This window comes from Hyperolius riggenbachi, chromosome 6 (assembly GCF_040937935.1).
Source record: "Hyperolius riggenbachi isolate aHypRig1 chromosome 6, aHypRig1.pri, whole genome shotgun sequence".
Taxonomy (NCBI): Eukaryota; Metazoa; Chordata; class Amphibia; order Anura; family Hyperoliidae; genus Hyperolius; species Hyperolius riggenbachi.
This window is the reverse complement of record NC_090651.1, coordinates 11,151,033-11,174,718: the sequence shown is the minus strand read 5'-3', so window position 1 is coordinate 11,174,718 and position 23,686 is coordinate 11,151,033. Positions and strand designations below refer to the sequence as shown.

General features: G+C 45.2%; 1 protein-coding gene across 2 annotated transcripts in view; it reads left to right on the top strand.

Annotated features, from left to right (window-relative positions):
• Positions 1–23,433, top strand: part of CTNNBIP1 (catenin beta interacting protein 1) — a 71,659-nt gene extending 48,226 nt beyond the window's left edge. For both annotated transcript variants that reach the window (XM_068238840.1, XM_068238841.1), the window contains one exon: positions 22,480–23,433. In XM_068238840.1, coding sequence (XP_068094941.1) covers positions 22,480–22,538 — 59 coding nt within the window. In that variant the 3' untranslated portion in view covers positions 22,539–23,433. The remainder of the gene's footprint in view (positions 1–22,479) is intronic.
• Positions 23,434–23,686: the final 253 nt, after the last annotated feature.

The window sequence follows — 23,686 nt, the reverse complement described above, 5'->3', positions numbered from 1 at the left end:
CGCTTGACACCATCTGAAACAATCATTTTATCTTAGTCTCATCAGACCACAGGACATGGTTCCAGTAATCCTTAAATGGCATCCGAGGTGAAAATAAACTGAAACTCCTAAAAAAAAATGACTTTAAGATATTCCACAGCTTTATTTTATATTTAAATCTACTTTTTAAGTTTTTTTAGTGTTTTGCTGTTTTTGCTCAATGACACATTCATTGAAGTATGCCAGAGGTAAAATTTATGAACTATTGACCATTTTTATCTCTTTCCTGCTCTCAGAAGCCATTCTCTGCTAAGAAAGTGTTTTATAGTTGTAATCTCTTATCAGTGAGGGTCACACTGTAGTCTGACTCAGTCCTGACTCAGACAGGAACTGCCACTTGCATACCTGATGTTTAACTCTTTCAGGCAGAGAAAAAAAAAATGGAACACCGCCTAGTTATTTGGGTGCGTGGCACTGTACATACCCATTTCTATCTCATTATGTCACATCTCCTCGGGTATCCTTTAAGGCCTGTACACACGCCTGAATTAAGTCGGCTGAGTCGGCCAATAACGACTACCTGGGCCGACATTCAGACGTGTACAGCAGCCACCAACTCCCAAACCACAAGCGATTCGGCAGGTAGATCAACTCAACCCCAGCGACGTCAATCCCATTGTTCGTTCTGCTCCCCTGCCGGACGTCTGGTCATCCCTCCATTGTCCCCTCACATAGCAACACAGTGCGTCACCAGCTACACAGCTGAACCGTCTATGCAGCCCAGCAATGTCACCCACGGGAGACATCAGTTGGTAGTCATTTTTCACCAATTCGATACTTTTGATCGGTTGTCCTGAACAATCGAGAGCTTTTCTTTGTTTTTGATCAGTAAATCCGATCGAATTTCTTGTTTTTTGGAGATTGGACATGTTGGAAATTTCAGACTAGCTTCACCAAGAATTGTATGGTGTTTGATGGATTGACAATTGCTTGATGTACAGATCCAATACATTTTTTTTTCTGAGCTCTCCATTATTTTATTCATGATTGGGGAAACATTTAAAGAGACACTGAAGCGGGAAAAAAAATGATATGATTTGTATGTGTAGCACAGCTAAGAAATAAAACATTAAGATCAGATACATCAGTCTAATTGTTTCCAGTACAGGAAGAGTTGAGAAAATCCAGTTGTTATCTCTATGCAAACAAGCCATTAAGCTCTCCGACTAAGGGCTGGTTCAGACGGGCGTTTTTGTGGCGTTTAACGCAGCGTTTCAGACGCAGCGTTTTTTGGGATCTACTGCCATCCCATGCAAGTGAATGGGAGCGTTTAGAGCTGGCTTCTGCAGGCTTTCATGAAAGCCTGGCAGTAGATCCCAGCGTTGCGTCTAGTCTCAAAAGCAACATGCTGCTTTCAGAGGCAGTAAACGCGAGGAAACTATAGCAGAGACCAGAACTGCTAGCCTTGAACGCTTTTCAAAAGCTAGCTTTTAAACGCTGGCGTTTGAACGCAATGCCAAGCAAAAGCTCAGCAGACGCCCATGTGAACCAGCCCTTAATTAGTTGTGGAGAGGGCTGTTATCTGACTTTTATTATCTTAACTGTTCCTGGACTATTTACTTTTTCTCTGCCAGAGGAGAGGTCATTACTTCACAGAGTGCTCTGAAAGACTCATTTTGAATGCTGAGTGTTGTGTAATCTGCACATATTATAGAATGATGCAATGTTAGAAAAACACTATATACCTGAAAATAAAAGTATGAGAATATTTTCTTTGCTGCTAATCTTCTAGTAATTATTCACAGTACACAACCAATTCGCTATATCATATTTTTTTTTTCCCTTCAGTGTCTCTTTAACATAGGTGTGTGGTATATTGGTCAGAATTTTGAATTGTTACAATCAGTCAGAAAAATTGAATGCTATTCTTGAATTGAACAGATATTTAAAAAATCGTATGGTGTGTGGCGAGCTTTAGTCAGCTTGTATTTAGAAAACTGTGGGCTTTCTTGTGCGTCATCTGTAGAAGAGTCTTTCTTCTGGGACGACAGCCATGCGGACCGGTGCGATGCTTGTGCTTGTGGCTTGTGGTCAGACTAATTGGCTGAGTTTATGTCCCTTCCTGGTTGCGTGTCGGTGGGATTTCTTGTTCCTCACTAGCAAGAATAGGGAAATGTTCAGCAGGTTGGTCGGTTGCACAAGACTGAACAATAATGAAAATCTTTATAGAGCAGCGACGTGCGACGCCGATCAGAAGACTGGTAAAACCACACAGCCAATCAGAATCCACGTCGCTGGACTCGGGCCAGTAGGTGCCCGGATCCTGAGGAGTTGCCATGGAAACTGCCCTTTATACCTCACTCAGTGCGACGTGAATTGTTAGCAAAGTTTGGGACGCGGTTATAGTCGTGCCCGTCTTATCGCGGCCGTAATGAACGCGAGACGGAGGGATTATGGAGACGTCTGGGATCCGCATGACTGCGCTTGTGAAATCTGCTGCGAAGATTTTAATTAAGAGCGTGCAATTAACCCGTCAGCGCGGTTTCCGTCAGAGAAGAGGTGATTACCGGCGAATGGCACCTCACACAAGCGAGACTGGCGGCAAACATCGCCGCTTATCATACGGAGCGAGGCAAACTTCTGTAGGAATTCCCAGCCAGGGCTGTGGAGTCGGTACAAAAATCTTCCGACTCCTCAGTTTATGAAACCTCCGACTCCAACTTCGACTCCGGGTACCCAAAATGGATCAGACTCCTTGACTCCGACTACTTAGTCTAATACTTACCAGGGCTGTGCATTTTGTACAAAATCATCCGGCTCCCGACTCAGACTCCTCAGTTTGTGAAATTACCAACTCCAACTCCGGGTACCCAAAATTACTCTGACTCCGACTCCACAGCCCTGTTCCCAGCATGCCTCTCTGCTGATAACCGAAGCAGCAACGCTGAGCTGTGTCCACATTGATGCTGTCTCTGCAGATGACTGGTGCAGTTTGGCTGATATCAGTCTGCAACGGTCTGAAACGGTCAGAAAACCAAAAACCTCAGCGAGAAAGCTGCATATAGCAGGATGATTCGGATACAAAAGGTCCTATGAGAGGCAAAGTATATGTCGGGTAACAGCTGATTGGCTTTTCATACCCACCCCCTAAGTAAATGGGTCTCCCACCACTCTATAATAATCTCTGCCTTAAAGGACAACCGAGGTGACCTGTGACATGAGATAGACATGGGTATGTACAGTGCCAAGCACACAAATAAGTATGCTTCGTTCATTTTCTTCTTTCTCTGCCTGAAAGAGTTAAATATCAGGTATGCAAGGGACAGCTTCTGTCCGGGTCGGACTGGATCAGACTAGACTATAGCATAACCCTCACTGATAAGTAATTACAGCCATAAAACACTTTCATGTCAGTAAATGGCTTCTGAGAGCAGGAAAGAGATAAATAGGGTCAATAATAATTCATAGATTTGAGCTCTGGCATACATCAATGAAGGTGTCATTGAGCAGAGATAATAAAAAAAACTAAAAACCAGTTTTAAATATAAAATTAAACTGTGATAGATCTAAAAAAAAGTCATTTTTAGGAGGATCGATACAATTTTTTCTCATCTGTATATTTTCACTTCTGATGTTCTTTAAGGTGACCACAAATGGTACAATTTGCTGAATGATTAATTACAAACGATTCTTCATTAGAACGTTTGTAAATGATCATTTGGGAACACTAATGGACAAAAATCTCCAAACCAATCCGATCAGATTAATGGCATTGAACAGAAATTCGGATGGATTTCATGAATCTGGTAAGATTGGTTAGGAGATATGTCCATTCGTGGTACCAAACAATCATTTACGATTCATATGCCAAATCGTTCGTAATCTATCGTTCAGCAAATTGTATCATTAGTGGCCACCTTTACATTAACACTGAACATGACTAGAGCCATCAGTGGAACTGAACGCCCCAACATTTAGGACGCCTGAAGTAGGAAGAATATGGAGGCTGCCATATTTATTTCCTTTTAAACTATACCAGTTGCCTGGCAGCCCTGCTGGTCGATTTCTAGCAACAATGGGCAATCGGACGATAATTGTATGCAGCCTTGTAGTGGACCGATCAAATGCAGCAGGATGGGCGGAGTCTGGCAGCATGGCCAGGGTGGTTAGTGCTCTTGCCTTGCAGCGCTGGGTCCCTAGTTCGAATCCCAGCCAGGTCAACATCTGCAAGGAGTTTGCATGTTCTCCCCGTGTCTGCACGGGTTTACTCCAGGCACTCCAGTTTCCTCCCACATCCCAAAAACATTCAGATAAGTTAATTGGCTTTCCTCTAAATTGGCCCTAGACTATGATACATGCACTACGTGATACATACATAGACATAGGACTATGGTAGGGACTAGATTATGAGCCCCTCTGAGGGACAGTTACGTGACAAGACAAAATACTCTGTACAGCGCTGCGGAAGATGTCAGTGCTATATACCGTAAATACTTAAATAAATAAATGGTCAGGTTTCCCCAGAGAGAATTATCTCAGTGTACTGACGAGGTAGGAAAGACGGCAGTAACAGGAAGTACAGTCACCCTTCTTCAAGGTGCCCCCTTTTCTTTATAACTTTTATGCCCTCTACAGGTGCCTTTTTAACCTGATGAGCCGTTATCTTGTCGCTGTCAGCAGTGAGGGGGAATCGCTGTCCTAGTTTTATAATGAAGCTGCGCTGACTTGTCCCGTTGTCGGACACCTCACTGTAGCCCGGTCGCTGCGCCTTATAAACGGACTTATTGGCGACAAACCCCTAATTGCGTTAGGTGGAGAGGTTATAAATAGCTTTGACAGGGAAAGAGAACTCTTTGTGTGAAGACGGAACGAGCAGACTGGATGCGGAGTAGTGACAGAATGCATGTGGGCGTTCGCTGTGTAGGAGTTAAAGAATTGTCAGTGGCAGAGCTGTGATCATTCGCTGCTCCGCTTCATCATAAAAATCAGATATCAGTTGTGGGGAGCGTTCATGGGAGCCACGCCTGCTCAGCAATACGTGGTCAGACAGCCCTCGCAGGCCACCGATACAATAATCAGATCAGATACTAGAGCTGTGTGTCATGTTCACAGGTGCCACGCCCGCTCAGCAATACGTGGTCACAGACAGCCCTCACAGGCCACCGATACAACAATTGGATCAGATATCAGAGCTGTGGGGAGCGTTCACAGGTGCCACACCCGCTCAGCAATACGTGGTCACAGACAGCCCTCATAGGCCAGCGATGCAACAATCAGATCAGATACTAGAGCTGTGGGGAGCGTTCACAGGTTCCACGCCCGCTCAGCAATACGTGGTCACAGACAGCCCTCACAGGCCACCGATACAACAATCAGATCAGATACTAGAGCTGTGGGGAGCGTTCACAGGTGCCACGCCCGCTCAGCAATATGTGGTCACAGACAGCCCTCACAGGCCACCGATACAACAATCAGATCAGATACCAGAGCTGTGGGGAGCGTTCACAGGTGCCACGCCTGCTCAGCAATACGTGGTCACAGACAACCCTCACAGGCCACCGATACAACAATCAGATCAGATACTAGAGCTGTGGGGAGCGTTCACAGGTGCCACGCCTGCTCAGCAATACGTGGTCACAGACAAGCCCTCACAGGCCACCGATACAACAATCAGATCAGGTACCAGAGCTGTAGGGAGCGTTTACAGGTGCCACGCCCGCTCAGCAATACGTGGTCACAGACAGCCCTCACAGGCCACCGATACAACAATCAGATCAGGTACCAGAGCTGTGGTGAGCGTTTACAGGTGCCACGCCCGCTCAGCAATACGTGGTCACAGACAGCCCTCACAGGCCACCGATACAACAATCAGATCAGGTACCAGAGCTGTGGTGAGCGTTTACAGGTGCCACGCCCGCTCAGCAATACGTGGTCACAGACAGCCCTCACAGGCCACCGATACAACAATCAGATCAGGTACCAGAGCTGTGGGGAGCATTTACAGGTGCCACGCCTGCTCAGCAATACGTGGTCAGAGACAGCCCTCACAGGCCACAGAACAATCAGATCAGATACTAGAGCTGTGGTGAGCGTTCACAGGTGCCACGCCCGCTCAGCAATACGTGGTCACGCACAGCCCTCACCGATACTGCAATCTGTACAGCGCTGCGTAAGATGTCAGCGCTATATAAATACTAAATAATAATAATAATCAGATATCAGATCAGATTCCGGAGCTGTGCGCTACGTTCACAGGTGCCACGCCCGTTTAGCAATACGTGGTCACAGACCCACTGATACTAATATCTCACTGCTCTTCATTGCCCTTACCTTAAAGGACACAGGAGGCGAAACTAAACTAATGAATTAAAAAATTGTATCTATCTTCCTTCTCCTAAAAATGACTTTTTTAAGATATTCCACAGTTTCATTTTATGTTTAAATCTACTTTTTAAGTTTTAACTGTTTTGTTTTTGCTCAATGTCACATTCATTGAAGTATGCCAGAGCTAAAATCTATGAACTATTGTTCCTTTTCATCTCTTGCTCTCAGAAGCCATTTTCTGCTAGGAAAGTGTTATATAGTTGGAATTTCTTACCAGTGAGGGTCACACTGTAGTCACTTCCTGTCTGAATCAGGACTGAGTCAGCCACTTACATACCTGATATTTAACTCTTTCAGGCAGAGAAAGAAAAAAAGGAACACTGCATAGTTATCTGTGTGCTAGGCACTGTACATACCCATGTCTATCTCATCATGTCACATGTCACTTCGGGTATCCTTTAAAGCAAACCTGAACTGAAAATTAAAAGCCAAAATAAACATACATCATACTTACATCTCGCGTAGTCTGCTCCTCAATCTTTCTCCTTTCCTGCTTCCTATTTGTCCACTGTGATCGATGGAAGTCTCCATTCTCCATTTTGAAAATGGCCATTACCCATAACAGCTTCCTGGTCAGCACACTGGTAAACTGTAATATCGCCCACTTGAGCCATAGGGAAACATGGACATTACCTTGCACCTCATTTGTCCTTTCAGTTAAAACTGACAGCAACTGATATATTTCAGTTCTGACAAAATCTTGTCAGAACTGGATGGAATCGTTGTAAGAAGAGAACTGTGAGCTTCTAAGAGGAACTGATGGCGAGGTAAGATAAAGCAGAAAACCGAGAGCCCAATATAGTGTAGTGTGTATTGAATCAGGGAGGATAATTGAGATGCAAGTAGTATACTTACAAACGAGGGTTACCGCTCAGGCAACCACTGTATAGGCAGGTAGGGAGATTAAGCCTGTCCCTACTCAGAACTAAGATGTCGCTCTCTGTAGAAAGGAGAAAAGAGGGTGAACCACCCTTCCACCTGGGGTGGACAATCTTGACCTCTGTGAGGTGCCAAGCTGTTATTGGACCAAAAGCTGTGATACTCCGTTTGGTTGATTGCCTGATGAAGCGGGATTGTGCCCGTGAAACGCGTAAGAGTATTTTATAGGAGTATGTGAATAAATTGTTCTGCATCACAAGCAACAGCATCGTGTCTGTTTCTGAGTGGCAGGTCCACCGCCGCCACTTGAATATTTTAAATGTTTTAGCACATTTTTACTCTGTTGGCGCCTCTGTACACCTTTACGTGATGGCGAGTTAAGTGTACCTGAATCACACACCTGAAACAAGCATGCAGCTAATCCAGTCAGATTTTTGTCAAGAGACATCTGATCTGCATGCTTGTTCAGGGGCTGTGGCTAATCGGAGGATCAGCAGGACAGCCAGGCAATGTGCAATGTTTAAAATTAAATAAATAGGGCAGCCTCTACGTGTGTCTTACCTCTAGTTCCATATTACATTTATCAGTGATGCCAGCATCTTTACTGCTGGTGATATGAGTGCCTGTAGGATGTGTCCGTCTCTTTTGCACTCAGTGAGGGTAAGGCTCAGAAATATCCCACTAAGTTTCTGCAAAATCACTTTTGTGAAAAGATTCAGAAGCAGTTTTGCAGCTTTCCTTTCCCTTGCATCGCTGCAAAAATATTGCAGAAGCCAGGATTTGGCCAAATCACAATCACGGATGTGGGTTCGCCCCCATTGACTTGCATCAGCGTAGAGCTTTTTGGGATTATTTTCGATCCCAAAACGCAGCTGAAAGCGATCTCATGACTAACCTGTAGTCTGGCTAGATCCTAGAGATAAACTGTCACTTGCATACCTGAATGTTTAACCCCTTCAGACAGAAAAAAGGAACACAGCCTAGTTATTTACAGGAATGTCACTGTACATGTTTATCTCAGTTTGTCAGTTCAGATATTCTTTGTCGTTTTAAAAAAAGGAGACCCTCCAGTTAGTATAGCTGGTCCAAAGGTCCATACAGCTGATCTTTGGACTGGACAATACAGCACCTGATACTGTTTCCCCCAACGTAGGACATCCCCTTAAAGTAAGACCTACCATATATTTCCAGCATGCTCAAAATATATGCCCTACCCCTAAAATAAGCCCTATGGCTGTGGAAGTCCCATCCATCTGCATCCCCCTCTTCTTCCCCCACTGCCACTTTGCCTCCTGCTGACCCCCTCCTCCTCCAGAAAGACGCATCCCTGTTCACTGCCTGCCGACACACCGGTAATTCAAACCGCAGGATAGCGGTAAACTGGTGATTTCCCCACCTCTGCTTTTCCTTGCTGGCCCCATTCTCCATTGCCCGCCGTCCTAATTCAAGCCACAGATCAGCGGTGAAGGCAGCTAGTTACACTGTAACAGCAATTCCGTGTACAGGAAGTGACATCTTTGTTTACTTCCTGTACATGGGGCCCCTGTTACAGTGCCTTCACCGCAAGTTACAGCTGATCTGCAGTTTGAATTACGTCTGCGGTCAATGGAGAACAGGGCCAGCAGGAAATAAAGTAGCGGTGGGGGAATCGGCAGTTGACCGCTGTCCTGCGGTTTGAATTACCGGTATGTTGGCAGGCAGTGAATGGTGATGCGTCTTTCAGGAGGTCAGCAGGAGGTTAAAGAGAATCTGTATTGTTAAAATCGCACAAAAGTAAACATACCAGTGTGTTAGGGGACATCTCCTATTACCCTCTGTCACAATTTCGCCGCTCCCCGCCGCATTAAAAGTAGTCAAAAACAGTTTTAAAAAGTTTGTTTGTAAACAAACAAAATGGCCACCAAAACAGGAAGTAGATTGGTGTACAATATGTCCACACATAGAAAATACATCCATACACAAGCAGGCTGTATACAGCTTTCCTTTTGAATCCAAAAAGATCATTTGTGTGTTTACCTTCTGTCCCCTTCTTCTCTCATGCACTGAACATTACAGGCTTCCTGCAGACAGCTCTGCCTGTGCCTGTGTTTGTAATTCCTCAGTATGTGTCAGCCAGCTACTTTTCACAGCCTAAAGGTGGCCATACACTGGCCCGATTCCCGGCCGTTTCGACAGCAGATTCGATCCTGGGATCGAATCTGCTGCCAATCGTTCGCGGTAAACGCCGCCGACGATCCGATTTCCTCCCGAAATTGGATCGGTCCGTTGATCGCGCCGTGCGGGAAATTACCCTCGATCGCCCGCGGGTAAAGTGCGCGTCGCTAGCGGCGGCCGATCCGATGAAAAATACATTACCTGATGCGGACTCCCGGGCGTCTTCTCCGCATCTTCTCAGCGCTGCACCCGCTCCATCCCGGCGCTTCCTGTCACTGCAGTGACCCACGAAGTTCAAATAGAGGGCGCTCTATTTGAACTTCCTGGTCACGGAGTGACACAGGAAGCGCCGAGATGGAGCAAGAACAGAGCGGTGCAGCGTGGAGAAGATGCCCGGGAGCCAGCGTCAGGTAATGTATGCTGGGGGGGGAGGACAGGCGGCAGGAGCAGCTCAACAGATTGTGATCTCTTTCAGGCTGAAATCGATTCACGATCTGTTTGCAGTAAAGGCAGCCATACGATCCCTATCTGATCAGATTCGATCAGATAGGGATCTGTCAGCTGGTCGATCTGATGGCACATCGACCAGTGTATGGCTGCCTTAACAGAGGAGGATTTTAATCCAGCTCTCTTCTATCACTGATAAGATAGCAGAGAAGCTGCTGGTTTATGTAAATAAAACACACACTGGAGTGTGCATAGAGGAACAGACCAGCATGGAAGAGTTGGCAGCCTTCCAGACACAGGCCGACAAGTCTGACAGGGGAAAGATACATTGATTTATTACAGAGGCCGTGATAGTACAAAGTGCTGCAGTGAGCCAGAACAGATTAGAATAGGTTTAGGATCTTGTAGGATGGTAGAAAAAACGTTGTAATTTTTGTTACAGAGTCACTTTAAGTGGCGGTGGGGGAATGGGGATCAGTGTTCCCCCAACCCTGTCCTCAAGGCCCACCAACAGTGCATGTTTTGTGGAAATCCACAGAGGTAGTTAATCAGCTCTACTGAGACGCTGATTACCTCACCTGCACATGTTTGTGGTTTTCTGCAAAACATGCACTGTTGGTGGGCCCTGAGGACAGGGTTGGGGAACTCTGTTGTATAGTGTATAGTATACAAATTATATAAGACCTCCCTGAAAATAAGACCTAGCCCCTCTTTTGAAGGAAAAAATAATATAAGACAGTGTCTTTTCGGGGAAACGCGATAATAAAAACCTGACAGAGTTTCTGGCCTTCTCTAGGTTGCAGTTGCTCATAGCAGCCTGAAGAAAAGAACTCTGGGTGAAATTGACTTTTTTTTCTCTTTTTGTAAAAAATTGTGAAACCTGATTGGCTGTTGACTTGTTGCTATGGTAATATGGTAACTGTTCAGATTCTTAGTTACTCTAGGCCCACATTACATGTTTTGTTTAATACGCATTCGCTAAAGCATTATTTTGAATTAATCCTCTGCTAATTAAAATTTGGGGGGAAGAGGGAGGGGGTGTGGGGGGAGATGTGACCTGTTTAGCTCATATGCAGACTTATTGTTCCTGTAGAGGTTCATTTTGGGAGCTGAACAGCCAAATAAAAAAAATACAAAAAGCAAACTATATAAATAGGCCTTAAAAAGTATGTTTAATCAGAAGCACAACATAACGTTTGAAAAGTATTACTCTGCAAATATAGAGAGAATTCCTAACATATATTAGTGTATGTATTGGGGGATACTTAGAATGAGGTCAATCCCATCATGGGGTACTGAGCAAATACTATCCTTCATGGGGCAAACATTGTACAGGTAGTCCCGACTTACGAACAACCCGCCTATATGAACGGCAAGGATTATGTGTTTCCATGGGAACAAGTAAAAAAAAGTTTTTTTTCAAATTTGACTTGTAGTTTGTGAAAAAAATGATTTAAAAAAATTCAAAGAAAAAATGGCTTTTAAACTTGTATAAGCAGGTACAGAGGGCAGAGTTGAGACAGAGGGGGACACTGAAGGTACAGGGGGGCACAGAGGAGGTACAGAGGGTAGAGGGGACACTGTAGGCACAGGGAGGCACAGAGGGGGGACACTGGAGGCATGGGGGGGGGGCACAGAGGAGGTACAGAGGGCAGAGATGACACAGGAGGACACTGAAGGCACAGGGTGGCACAGAGGAGGTACAGAGGGCAGAGGTGACACTGGAGGCACAGGGGGGCACAGAGGAGGTACAGAGGGCAGAGGTGACACTGGAGGCACAGGGGGGCACAGAGGAGGTACAGAGGGCAGAGGTGACACGGGGACACTGTAGGCACAGAGGAGGTACAGAGGGCAGAGATGACACAGGAGGACACTGAAGGCACAGGGTGGCACAGAGGAGGTACAGGGGGCAGAGATGGCACAGTGTTCCGACTTGAGAACAGATTCAGGTTAAGAACGAACCTACAGTACCTACCTTGTTAATTAACCGGGGACTACCTGTAGTAATAATAATAATGTGGGGAAACCCTCATCTAGGCCAAAAACTGAGGCAAATAATATGACTCTGCCAATAAGTATCTGCCAATAAAAGAAAGTTTTGCAGAAAACAAATTGTAGGTTTTACAACATAAAAAAGAACTGATGCACCAGCCCATAATATCTTCAGCTACAGACAGCTGCCAGCTCACTGCCAGTCTGAGACACTCCCCTTTGGTCACATGGGCATACAGGGGGAGGAGCGTGGTTTGCTGTCAGCAGAAGAGACGCCCCCATTGCTGACTTCTAACCTATCACGAGGCACACAGAGGAAGGTGGAAAAGGGAGGGATACACTGGAGAGCCGCCTAATGACAGGGAAGAATAACCTGTTATAAAGGAGGGTAACTTACCTCCGAGGGGTGACTGTCTACTCTAGGCCAACAGATAGGGCAGCGAATTATGTAATTTTTTTTTTATACTTTTGCAATTGCGCCAATGTCCTCAGAGCAATGTCCACTTTAACTACCACCGGGAACGTTGCAAACTATAAAATGTTCATAATCTTTCAGTAATTGCTGCTGCGCTCTCCGTAGGTATCAAGAACAAAAAAGAACTCTGCATAGGGTAATAACGTTCAGTTTTCTCTCTCAACACCCAAAGTGTCTTGTAGTGCTCAGTGCCAATCTTAGAAAAAAACCACGTCCCCTTTGTCAAGCTCAGGCGTGGGCAAACTCTGTTCTCCAGCTGTTACAGAACTACAAGTCCCACAATGCATTTGCCTTTGAGTCATGACTGTGGCTGTCAGACTCCTGCCATGCATTGTGGGACTTTTAGTTCCTTAACAGCTGGAGGGCCAAGTTTGCCCATGCCTGGTCTAGCTGCTCACCAGATATGAGCCACCTCTGCTCTCAGGTGGATCTCAAGCTTGTTGGCCACAGTATCCTTTCTAGCAGCGCAATCTCGTATACTCAGCTCGATCTGCAATATAAATACTCTCCACATAGGGTAATATTGTTTGAGCAACACTCACCATAAAGATTCCAGTGTCCTCTGTGCAAAACGTGATGTCACTTAATGTTGCCACACTCCCAACACCTATATATTGAAGGATACCCGAGTTGACATGTGACATGAGATAGACGTGTGTATGTACAGTGCCTAGCCCACTAATAACTATGCTGTGTTCCTTTTTTTTTTTTCTTTCTCTGCCTGAAAGAGTTAAATATCAGGTATGTAAGTGGCTGACTCAGTCCTGACTCAGACAGGAAGTGACTACAGTGTGACCCTCACTGATAAGAAATGCCAACTATATAACACTTTCCTAGCAGAAAATGGCTTCTGAGGGCAGAAAAAAGAGATAAAAGGGGGAATTTCTTATCAGTGAGTGTCACACTGTAGTCACTTCCTGTCTGAGTCAGGACTGAGTCAGCCACTTACATTCCTGATATTTAACTCTTTCAGGGAGAGAAAGAAAAAAAGGAGCACAGCATAGTTATTTGTGTGCTAGGCACTGTACATACCCATGTCTATCTCATGTCGCTCTCATCATGTTACATGTCACCTCGGGTATCCTTTAAATGCTCACCAGATATTGCCCACCTCTCAATCATAGGTGGCAAATCTGCTTGTGGTAACAACAAACCAGGCCAGACTATGCTTTTCCAGAAAGCTTCTTGACCTCTCACAGGTCTTGATTTAATCCAATAAACGAAATGGTTGCTGCTGCAATACCAACAGTTTGAGCTGCCACTAAAGAAGTTTTTGTGGTATTTCTGAATCCTTCTCTTCCACAAGATGAGCACACGAAAGACTTGAAGTCAGCATTTGTGATTTGAATGTGGTTGTTGTATGCAGCTTTTCTATGGACAATTGGCAACTTTTCATCTTTTTCTTCCATCACACCGTAAAGTACTAGGCTCGCCAGGCATAGGTGGAAACAAGCTTGATTCACTGCCGCTTTCTGCAGTGCTGACTTGACCTGTAGACTTCTGAGATCCAGGGGTGCCTCTAGCCATTTTGTCTCTCCAGGCGAGAAATCCTGTGGTGCCCCCCCCCCCCCCCCCCGTGATTGCACCCCAGCCCCATTCCCCCCACCCCCAAAACCCCTGAAAAAATAATCATAATGCAGCAGCGTTTCACCAGAAAAACAGAAAATACACTTATTGCGGCATGGGTTCACCAGAAAATAGTTGTAATGCAGCAGAGCGTTTCACCATAAAATATACTTATTGTGGCATACACACACACACTATACACACACACCACGCACTATACACACACACACCACATACACTATACACACACACACCACACACAGTACACACACACACACACACACACACACACACACACACACACACACACACACACACACACACACACACACACACACACACACACACACACACACACACACACACACACACACACACACACACACACACACACACACACACACACACACACACACACACACACACACACACACACACACACACACACACACACACACACACACACACACACACACACTATACACACACACTATACACACACACACACACCACACACACACACACCACACACACACACACACTATACACACACACACTATACACACACACACTATACACACACACACCACACACAGTACACACACACACACACACACACACACACACACACTATACACACACTATACACACACTATACACACACACACACACACACACTATACACACACACCACACACTATACACACACACACCACATACACTATACACACACACACCATATACACACACACACTATACACACACACACACACACACACTATACACACACACACACACACACACTATACACACACACCACATACACTATACACACACACCACACACAGTACACACACACTATACACACACACTATACACACACACACTATACACACACTATACACACGCGCGCACACACACACACTATACACACCACATACACTATACACACACACACCACACACAGTACACACACACTACACACACACACACACACACACACACACACACACACACACACACACACACACACACACACACACCACACACACACTACACACACACTACACACGCACACGCACACACACACACACGCACACACACACACGCGCACACACACACACGCGCACACACACTATACATACACACACACTATACATACACACACACTATACACACACACACACACACTATACACATGCGCACACTACACACACACTATACACACGCACACACTATACAAACACACACACACACACTATACAAACACACACACACTATACATACACACACACACAAACACACACACACAGACATACACACACACACACACACACACACACACTATACACATGCGCACACTTCACACACACACACTATACAAACACACACACACTATACATACACACACACACACTATTTATTTATTTATTGTATTTATAAAGCGCCAACATATTACGCAGCACTATACACACGTACACACACTACACACTATATACACACGCACAGTACACACACACTATACACACTGCACTACACACACACACACCTACCTATGTCCTCCCCTTCACCACCATCTCTACTAATCCCTGCTTTCGCTACCTTATAGTGTCTGAGCCCTTATGCAAAGAAATAATGAGGAGAGAAAAGCTGAAAGAGAGGGAAGAAGATGTTTGCCTCACCAGGATTGCACTTTTATTTAGCTTTCCTGTATGACAAGAAGACACAGCCAGCCAGCACTAGGGGAAGAGGGAAACAAAGGTGAATGAGGGAGGGCTGGTGCACACCAAGAGTGCTTCAGAGCACTTTTCAAATCGACAGTGATTTGAAAAGCGCTGGGCTATTGTTACCCTATGACGGTGTTCCCACAGCAGCGTTGGGATTTTTTCTAATTTTTTGGAGCGATTCTTTCAAAAATCGCTTCACAAAGTCGCATTCGCAAACTGCTAGCAATTGCTATTGCGATTTTGTCGTGCAGTAGCCCAGAGAGAGGCGGAGTGGAGAAACTTAGAATAGCCTGAGATGGAGCAGAGAGCTTATCTGTATTGCAGTCCTACATTACACAGAGACTACTTACCTGTAATAGGATTCCTGTCCCTGGCGGTCTCTCACACAAGTCAGAAAGCAGCCCTCTGGAGTGTAGGGACTGTCAACATTTTTCCACTTGTTTAACACCTTATCTGCACAGACAGTCATTTTAACAATGGTGAGAGACCAGACAGATGTTTTCCCACAGACCCTCCAGGCAAGCTCTGCATTATGTTGTGTATATTTACCAGCTTGTGTGCCCTCTAATTGCACTTTTATCTGCTAGCTTAGTGTTTGACATTGCCTTACAACAACAAACCTGAATACACCAGACACTGGACCAGCCCTAAATCACTGAATGAAAGGCGACCTGGGGGGCCGTCCATGCCTGGCTGCTACACGAAGTCTCTCTAAATCCACAGAGTTACCAGTAGCAGAGAGAGAGCGAGGAACTGACTTAATCAGTCAGGACTCAGAAGCTGATGCTGTACTCCAATGGATCCCTGACTGAGTTAGCTGGAACTGAGTGAGCTGGGACCCAGTGCCTTCTCTCACTGACTCATTCATTACTGTGGTTCTTTGAATCATTGAGCTGAAGGAACTGAATTAATCAGCTAGGAGTGGAGTCAGGCGCTGCTTTTAGCTGCTGTTGTAATATGACCCCTGAGTGAGCTGAGAGGCATTTCTTATCTCACTACTCAGTGCAACAGCGCTCTTCCCTCCTCCTGTCGCCCTAGGCAAAAATTTATAGCTGCCTAATGGCTGAGACGGCTGTGCTGAGATCTCTGCACACTCAAGAACAGAGTTCGAAACCAGGAAGCCTTTAGCACTGCACATGCCTGCAGCACCACACCAGGCAGCCGCCCCGGAACCACTCTTCCCAGAGCAGCACCACACCAGGCAGCCGCCCCGGAACCACTCTTCCCAGAGCAGCACCACACCAGGCAGCCGCCCCGGAACCACTCTTCCCAGAGCAGCACCACACCAGGCAGCCGCCCCGGAACCACTCTTCCCAGAGCAGCACCACACCAGGCAGCCGCCCCGGAACCACTCTTCCCAGAGCAGCACCACACCAGGCAGCCGCCCCGGAACCACTCTTCCCAGAGCAGCACCACACCAGGCAGCAGCCCCGGAACCACTCTTCCCAGAGCAGCACCACACCAGGCAGCCGCCCGGAACCACTCTTCCCAGAGCAGCACCACACCAGGCAGCCGCCCCGGAACCATTCTTCCCAGAGCAGCACCACACCAGGCAGCCTCCCCGGAACCACTCTGCTCAGAGCAGCACCAGTTTATAGAAAAGTTCCTCTTTAAAATTAAATGAAAGGCATCCTAAAATAAACCCACAGCTGGACTTAAAGAGGAACTCCAGCCTAAACAAACATACTGTCATTAAGTTACATTAGTTATGTTAATTAGAATAGATAGGTAATATAATCTCTTACCCACCCTGTTTTAAAAGAACAGGCAAATGTTTGATTTCATGAGGGCAGCCATCTTTTTGGTTGAAAGGAGGTGACAGGGAGCATAAGACACAGTTCCAACTGTCCTGAGCACCTCTCCCAGTTGCTAGGCAACGTGAATAACAGGAAATCTCATCATGCTCTGCACAGCATCAGGGGAAAAAAGCCCGGGCTTTTTTTCTGATGGGTGGAGCTTAGCTTAAAATGATGCTTTGGTAAGAAAAACAAAGTTCTGATGCAGTGAAACTGTTAAAGAAACACCAAGCCTTTTCAGTGCTGCCGAGTAGATTTTTAGTCCGGAGGTTCACTTTAAATTTTGATGATTATTATTTCTCACTTTATTAGTTCCCTTCACCTTATGATTCGCGCTCATCATTCGGGTGGTTGGTGATATGCTAATAATTCTGGGTTGGCGGGTTATCTCCCCAGATATCACTTCAGGTACCCATTAATGATATGATTTTTCCTTCAGATTCGGTCCTCTGACACCTTTTTTTAAGATCAAATTGTATAGAAAACTGCGCCGTTTGGCGCAAGTCGGTGTGAAATGATTCTTTGGCTGATTGGAAAAGGAAAAATAATCTATCCGAAAGTTGGAATTTATGATTGAATCGGAACGTACAACCTTCTTAAAGAGTCTGAAGCGTTTTAAAATACCTGTTTTTATGGTGCTGGCCGCATTATAAACCAAGCTGATTCGCCGCATTACCGCAGCAGAATGAGGTCTTAATCGCCCCCTCTCCCCCGCCAACCCCGGGGCAAAATTTGGGACTCCTTCCTGGTAGAGGCAGAGCTTTGCACTGTAGCTCTGCCTCTGCTCGTGTCAATCTCCGCCCCTCTCTGCCTCTCTACGCCCCTCTGTCTTCTTTCACTGAGAGGGGCGGGAAGAGGCGGAGATTGACTCCAGTTGAGGCAAAGCTCTGCCTCCCCAGGAAGCAAAATGCTCGACCTGGAAAGTCATGAAATTTTGCCCCAGGATTTGGGGGTGTATAAAAGACCTTGTTCAGCTGTGGTAATGCGGCGAATCAGTTTGGATTACAATGCTGAAGCAGCCTGCACCATAAAAACAGGTATTTTAAAACGCTTCAGACTCTCTTTAAATTGTTCCGTTAATGGAAGCAATCAATAATTACCTTCCGATTAGTTTTGATCAAATCGCGTCAAAAGATCGAATCTGAAGGAAAGATTGTACCGTTAATATGCATCTTGTCTTTTTCCCAAGAGGGAAATAATTCCAGAGAGCTTTTTTCTCATCCAGATCCCATTTACGTTATTGAAAGACTAGCGTGTGATATTCTGATTTGCGAATCTGCGGGATCGACGCTGAGATGATAAAGCTTTGTACAGTGACGCGATGACACGTTTGTGAGGTCGGAGTTCTGCCTTATAAAGCTTTATACAGTGTAGCGATGACTCGTTTGTGGGGTCTGAGTTTTGCCTTATAAAGCTTTGTACAGTGATGCGATGATGCGTTTGTGGGGTCGGAGTTCTGCCTTATAAAGCTTTATACAGTGTAGCGATGACTCGTTTGCGGGGTCGGAGTTCTGCCTTATAAAGCTTTGTACGGTTAGGCGATGACGCGTTTGTGGGGGTCGGAGTTCTGCCTTTATCGGCTGGTGTTTGCTGAACGCGCTGCGCACGCAGCGAGTAACGACTCCTCGCCGCTCTCTGATGTGCCGTCCTCATTAGGTATCCGAGTGTCAACCTGCATCTTTCTGTGCCCTTCAGGCTTATCCTCCTGTTTCCATGGCGACCAGCGCAGTCTCCTCGCGCGGCCGGGAATGGAGGCTGCTCCCTGCAGGATTGTGATGGGGGGATTATTAAATGTTACTTGGCACAGCCCAGCACCTGCCTGTCCCTGCAAGACTCTCAGCGCCAGGCCCACGTACCGGCGTGTCCTGCTGCTTTATCACGCACTACTATGACTCACTTTGTACTGTATTTGGGGCCTGTTTGTAATGAAGCTGTTTGCCAGAAAATGTCTTTATTATATAGGCCACATGTTATTTATATAGCACTGTCATCTTCTGCAGCACTTCAGAGTACATAGTCATGTCACTGACGGTCCTCAGAGGAGCTCACACTCTAATCCTACCATAGTCATAGTGTAATGTCCTACCATATTATTATTATGTATTTATATAGCACTGTCATCTTCTGCAGCACTTCAGAGTACATAGTCATGTCACTGACTGTCCTCAGAGGAGCTCACAATCTAATCCTACTATAGTCATAGTCTAATGTCCTACTATATTATTATTATGTATTTATATAGCACTGACATCTTCTGCAGCACATTACAGAGTACATAGTCATGTCACTGACGGTCCTCAGAGGAGCTCACAATCTAATCCTACTATAGTCATAGTCTAATGTCCTACTATATTATTATTATGTATTTATATAGCACTGACATCTTCTGCAGCACATTACATAGTACATAGTCATGTCACTGACGGTCCTCAGAGGAGCTCACAATCTAATCCTACTATAGTCATAGTCTAATGTCCTACCATATTATTATTATGTATTTATATAGCACTGACATCTTCTGCAGCACTGTACAGAGTACATAGTCATGTCACTGACTGTCTTCAGAGGAGCTCACACTCTAATCCTACCATAGTCATAGTCTAATGTCCTACCATATTATTATTATGTATTTATATAGCACTGACATCTCCTGCAGCACTGTACAGAGTACATAGTCATGTCACTGACGGTCCTCAGAGGAGCTCACAATCTAATCCTACCATAGTCATAGTCTAATGCCCTACCATATTATTATTATGTATTCATATAGCACTGACATCTTCTGCAGCACATTACAGAGTACATAGTCATGTCACTGACTGTCCTCAGAGGAGCTCACATACTAATCCTACCATAGTCATAGCCTAATGTCCTACCATATTATTATTATGTATTTATATAGCACTGACATCTTCTGCAGCACATTACAGAGTACATAGTCATGTCACTGACTGTCCTCAGAGGAGCTCACACTCTAATCCTACCATAGTCATAGTCTAATGTCCTACCATATTATTATGTATTTATATAGCACTGACATCTTCTGCAGCACATTACAGAGCACATAGTCATGTCACTGACTGTCCTCAGAGGAGCTCACACTCTAATCCTACCATAGTCATAGTCTAATGTCCTACCATATTATTATTATGTATTTATATAGCACTGACATCTTCTGCAGCACATTACAGAGTACATAGTCATGTCACTGACTGTCCCCAGAGGAGCTCACACTCTAATCCTACCATAGTCATAGTCTAATGTCCTCCCATATTATTATTATTATTATTATTATTATTATTATGATGTATTTATGTAGCACTGACATCTACTGCAGAACTGTACAGAGTACACAGTCATGTCACTGATTGTCCTCCGAAGAGCTCACACCCTAATCCTACTGTAGTCATAGTCTAATGTCCTACCATATTATTATGTATTTATATAGCACTGTCATCTTCTGCAGCACTTCACAGAGTACATAGTCATGTCACTGACTGTCCTCAGAGGAGCTCACATTCTAACCCTACCATAGTCTAATGTCCTACCATATTATTATTATTATTATTATTATGTATTTATATAGCACTGACATCTTCTGCAGCACATTACAGAGGACATAGTCATGTCACTGAATGTCCTCAGAGGAGCTCACACTCTAATCCCTTCCATAGTCATAGTCTAATGTCCTACCATATTATTATTATGCATTTATATAGCACTGACATATCCTGCAGCACATTACAGAGTACATAGTCATGCCACTGACAGTCCTCAGACAGAGGAGCTCACAGTCTAATCCTACCATAGTCATAGTCTAGTCTGTATGAATTGAATCTGCAAGGAATCAAATGAGAAAATCGATGAGTGTATGGCCACCTTTAAAAGAGGTTCTACACCATTTCTAATGTATCCAAAATGTGTTGTTGGAATTGGGCCTCTGCAGTCGGGTTTGACTAGTAAGGATGCCTGCGTATAACAGATCTGTTCTAAAGAAAATTCTTTTTTTTTTTTTTTTTTTGGTTGCTGATCCCTTTGGCTGTAGTAGTGTCAGAATCGCACCTGAAACAAGCATGTAGCTAATCCAGTCAGACCACCTGATCTGCTGCATGCTTGTTCAGGGGCTAGGAGTATTGGAGGCAGAGGATCAGCAGGACAGCCAGGCGACTGGTATTGTCAAAAAGGAAATAAATATTTCAGCCTCCACATCCCTCACATTTCCAGTTCTCCTTAAAGAGAACCAGAGACGAAGCACCGTCATGTAGTTTACCATATAGATCAGTGGGAACATTAGAGAAAACACCTACCCTGCTCTCTGTTTCATCCTTCACTGCTCAGCCTGTTTGTTATCAGCCCTGATAAAATCCCCCACTGAGCATTGTCTGGCTTTGCTCAGGAATCATTATAGCTGAGTCAATATAGCAGAGCCAGAAGGGGGCAGGCTTGGGCTTGAAAAGACATCAGAGAAGACAGACTCGGCTATAATGATTCCTGAGCAAAGCCAGACTGAATGCTCAGTCTGGGATTTTTACAGGGCTGATAACAAGCAGGCTGAGCAGTGAAGAATGAAACAGAGAGCAGGGTAGGTGTTTTCTCTAATGTTCCCACTGATATATATGGTAAAATACATGAGCGTGCTTCATCTCTGGTTCACTGTAAGACCCCTAGAAAGTGTTCTTCCTTGCTAGGATAGATGAGCTCCTGTCCCTACTTCCTGTGACTTAAGACCCTCCCTTTCCTTCTTTCTGTGACTGAAGACTCTCCCCCTTATGTAGACACAATGGTTCTGCTTTATTTGAGAACTGTAGCCTCATGTCTGTCCTTGCTTTGAGTGTCACATGATTGCACCTGATTGACTCACCCAGCAGCTGAATCCAGAGAGTAGAGGTAGCAAATTGTACTGTTAGGACTTGCACATTCGGCTCATGAAGCTTGTACTCTTGTGTAGCACAATATACTATTTATATATTTATCCTGTTTACTAATAGAATTTGACTTGTTTTTTGTTTGCACTTTAGTCGTTTTTTTTGTTTTCGTCTTGTGTTCTAATACACTCTTCCCTTTTCTGTTTTCTGCGCAGGTGCCGAGGACGTGGTCATGGCCTTCTCCAGATCAGAGGCAGAAGACCGGAGGCAGTAACCGCACAGCAGCCATTGCCACTATCTAGAGCACAGATGGGCACCCGGAGACGCTCTTAAATTTCTGGGGGCGGCTGCCATCTTTCTGGATAGCTTGCCACTCCCCCCCATCCTTTTTACGTCCCCAAAACCTTCTACTTGATCCTCTCCATCCTAGAGACTCCGACTTGTGGCCCTCCAAGCCTCCTCCTGGCCACGCGAAGAGCCGTTTGAACAGCGTGGCCTCCTGGGAAGGGAAGCGTCGCTGCAGGAAGAGCGGACTCATTTTGCTGGTGGTGTCTGTCCTGCCGGAGGAGGTCTTTACCTGCGTGATTTATTTCCCCGTATCGTTTTTACTTTTTACGTTGTCGCTCCCGTGATGACCGGGCAGCGCTATTTTCTTACGCTTGCTACTAATACCGTTTCCGTGTGCCGTAAAACAGGAAGTGTAATATGGGATGGCTGCTTGCGTGGCATCTGTGCTCACCCCAGTTATTTCAACAATGACTTTTAGGTTCATTTTTTTTAATTGCATTTTTTTAATTTTTTTGTTTTGTTTATGTCTGCGCTTCGGGCTGTTACGACACTGTTTCGTCTGACTTGAAAAAGGAAGTTGGCTTACGCAGTATTTATTTCGAGCGTGCGGAAGCCATGACACGTGCTGCACTCCTTTTTATCTCGTGTTTGGCATGGGAGGTTAACTTTTTTAAGTGTTTTTTGTTTTTTTTTTCCTTCTTGTTTAAAAGAATCAAAGCAAGTCCTGAAATGGAGAAATTGCACCATTAAGACCCCCCGAGACTGAAAGATCGTTTAGAAACGTTACCTCTGTTTTGTTGCATTTTAGTGTGTTTAAGAAATCTGATTGTTGTTTTTTATGTTGCATCCTCTGTGCCAATCCCATAAAGGTTCTGAAGCCAGCCCTTGGTGTGGACAACTGTGCTAACGTTACAAAGCAGCCATTTTTTTCACTCGGACCAATATGTATGATGATCTAGGAACAGCTGTACTCGTCAATGCAAGAACCGTACTGCTCATGTCTTTATGTAAAGAAATAGTCTACCTATATCGATCAGTTATAGATCAGGTCACATGATCTGTGTATTATCTAGGGGGAGGGGTCAGTGTGTGGGTTAAACGGGCAGCCCTGCATCTGCTTCACCCAGAGTAGGA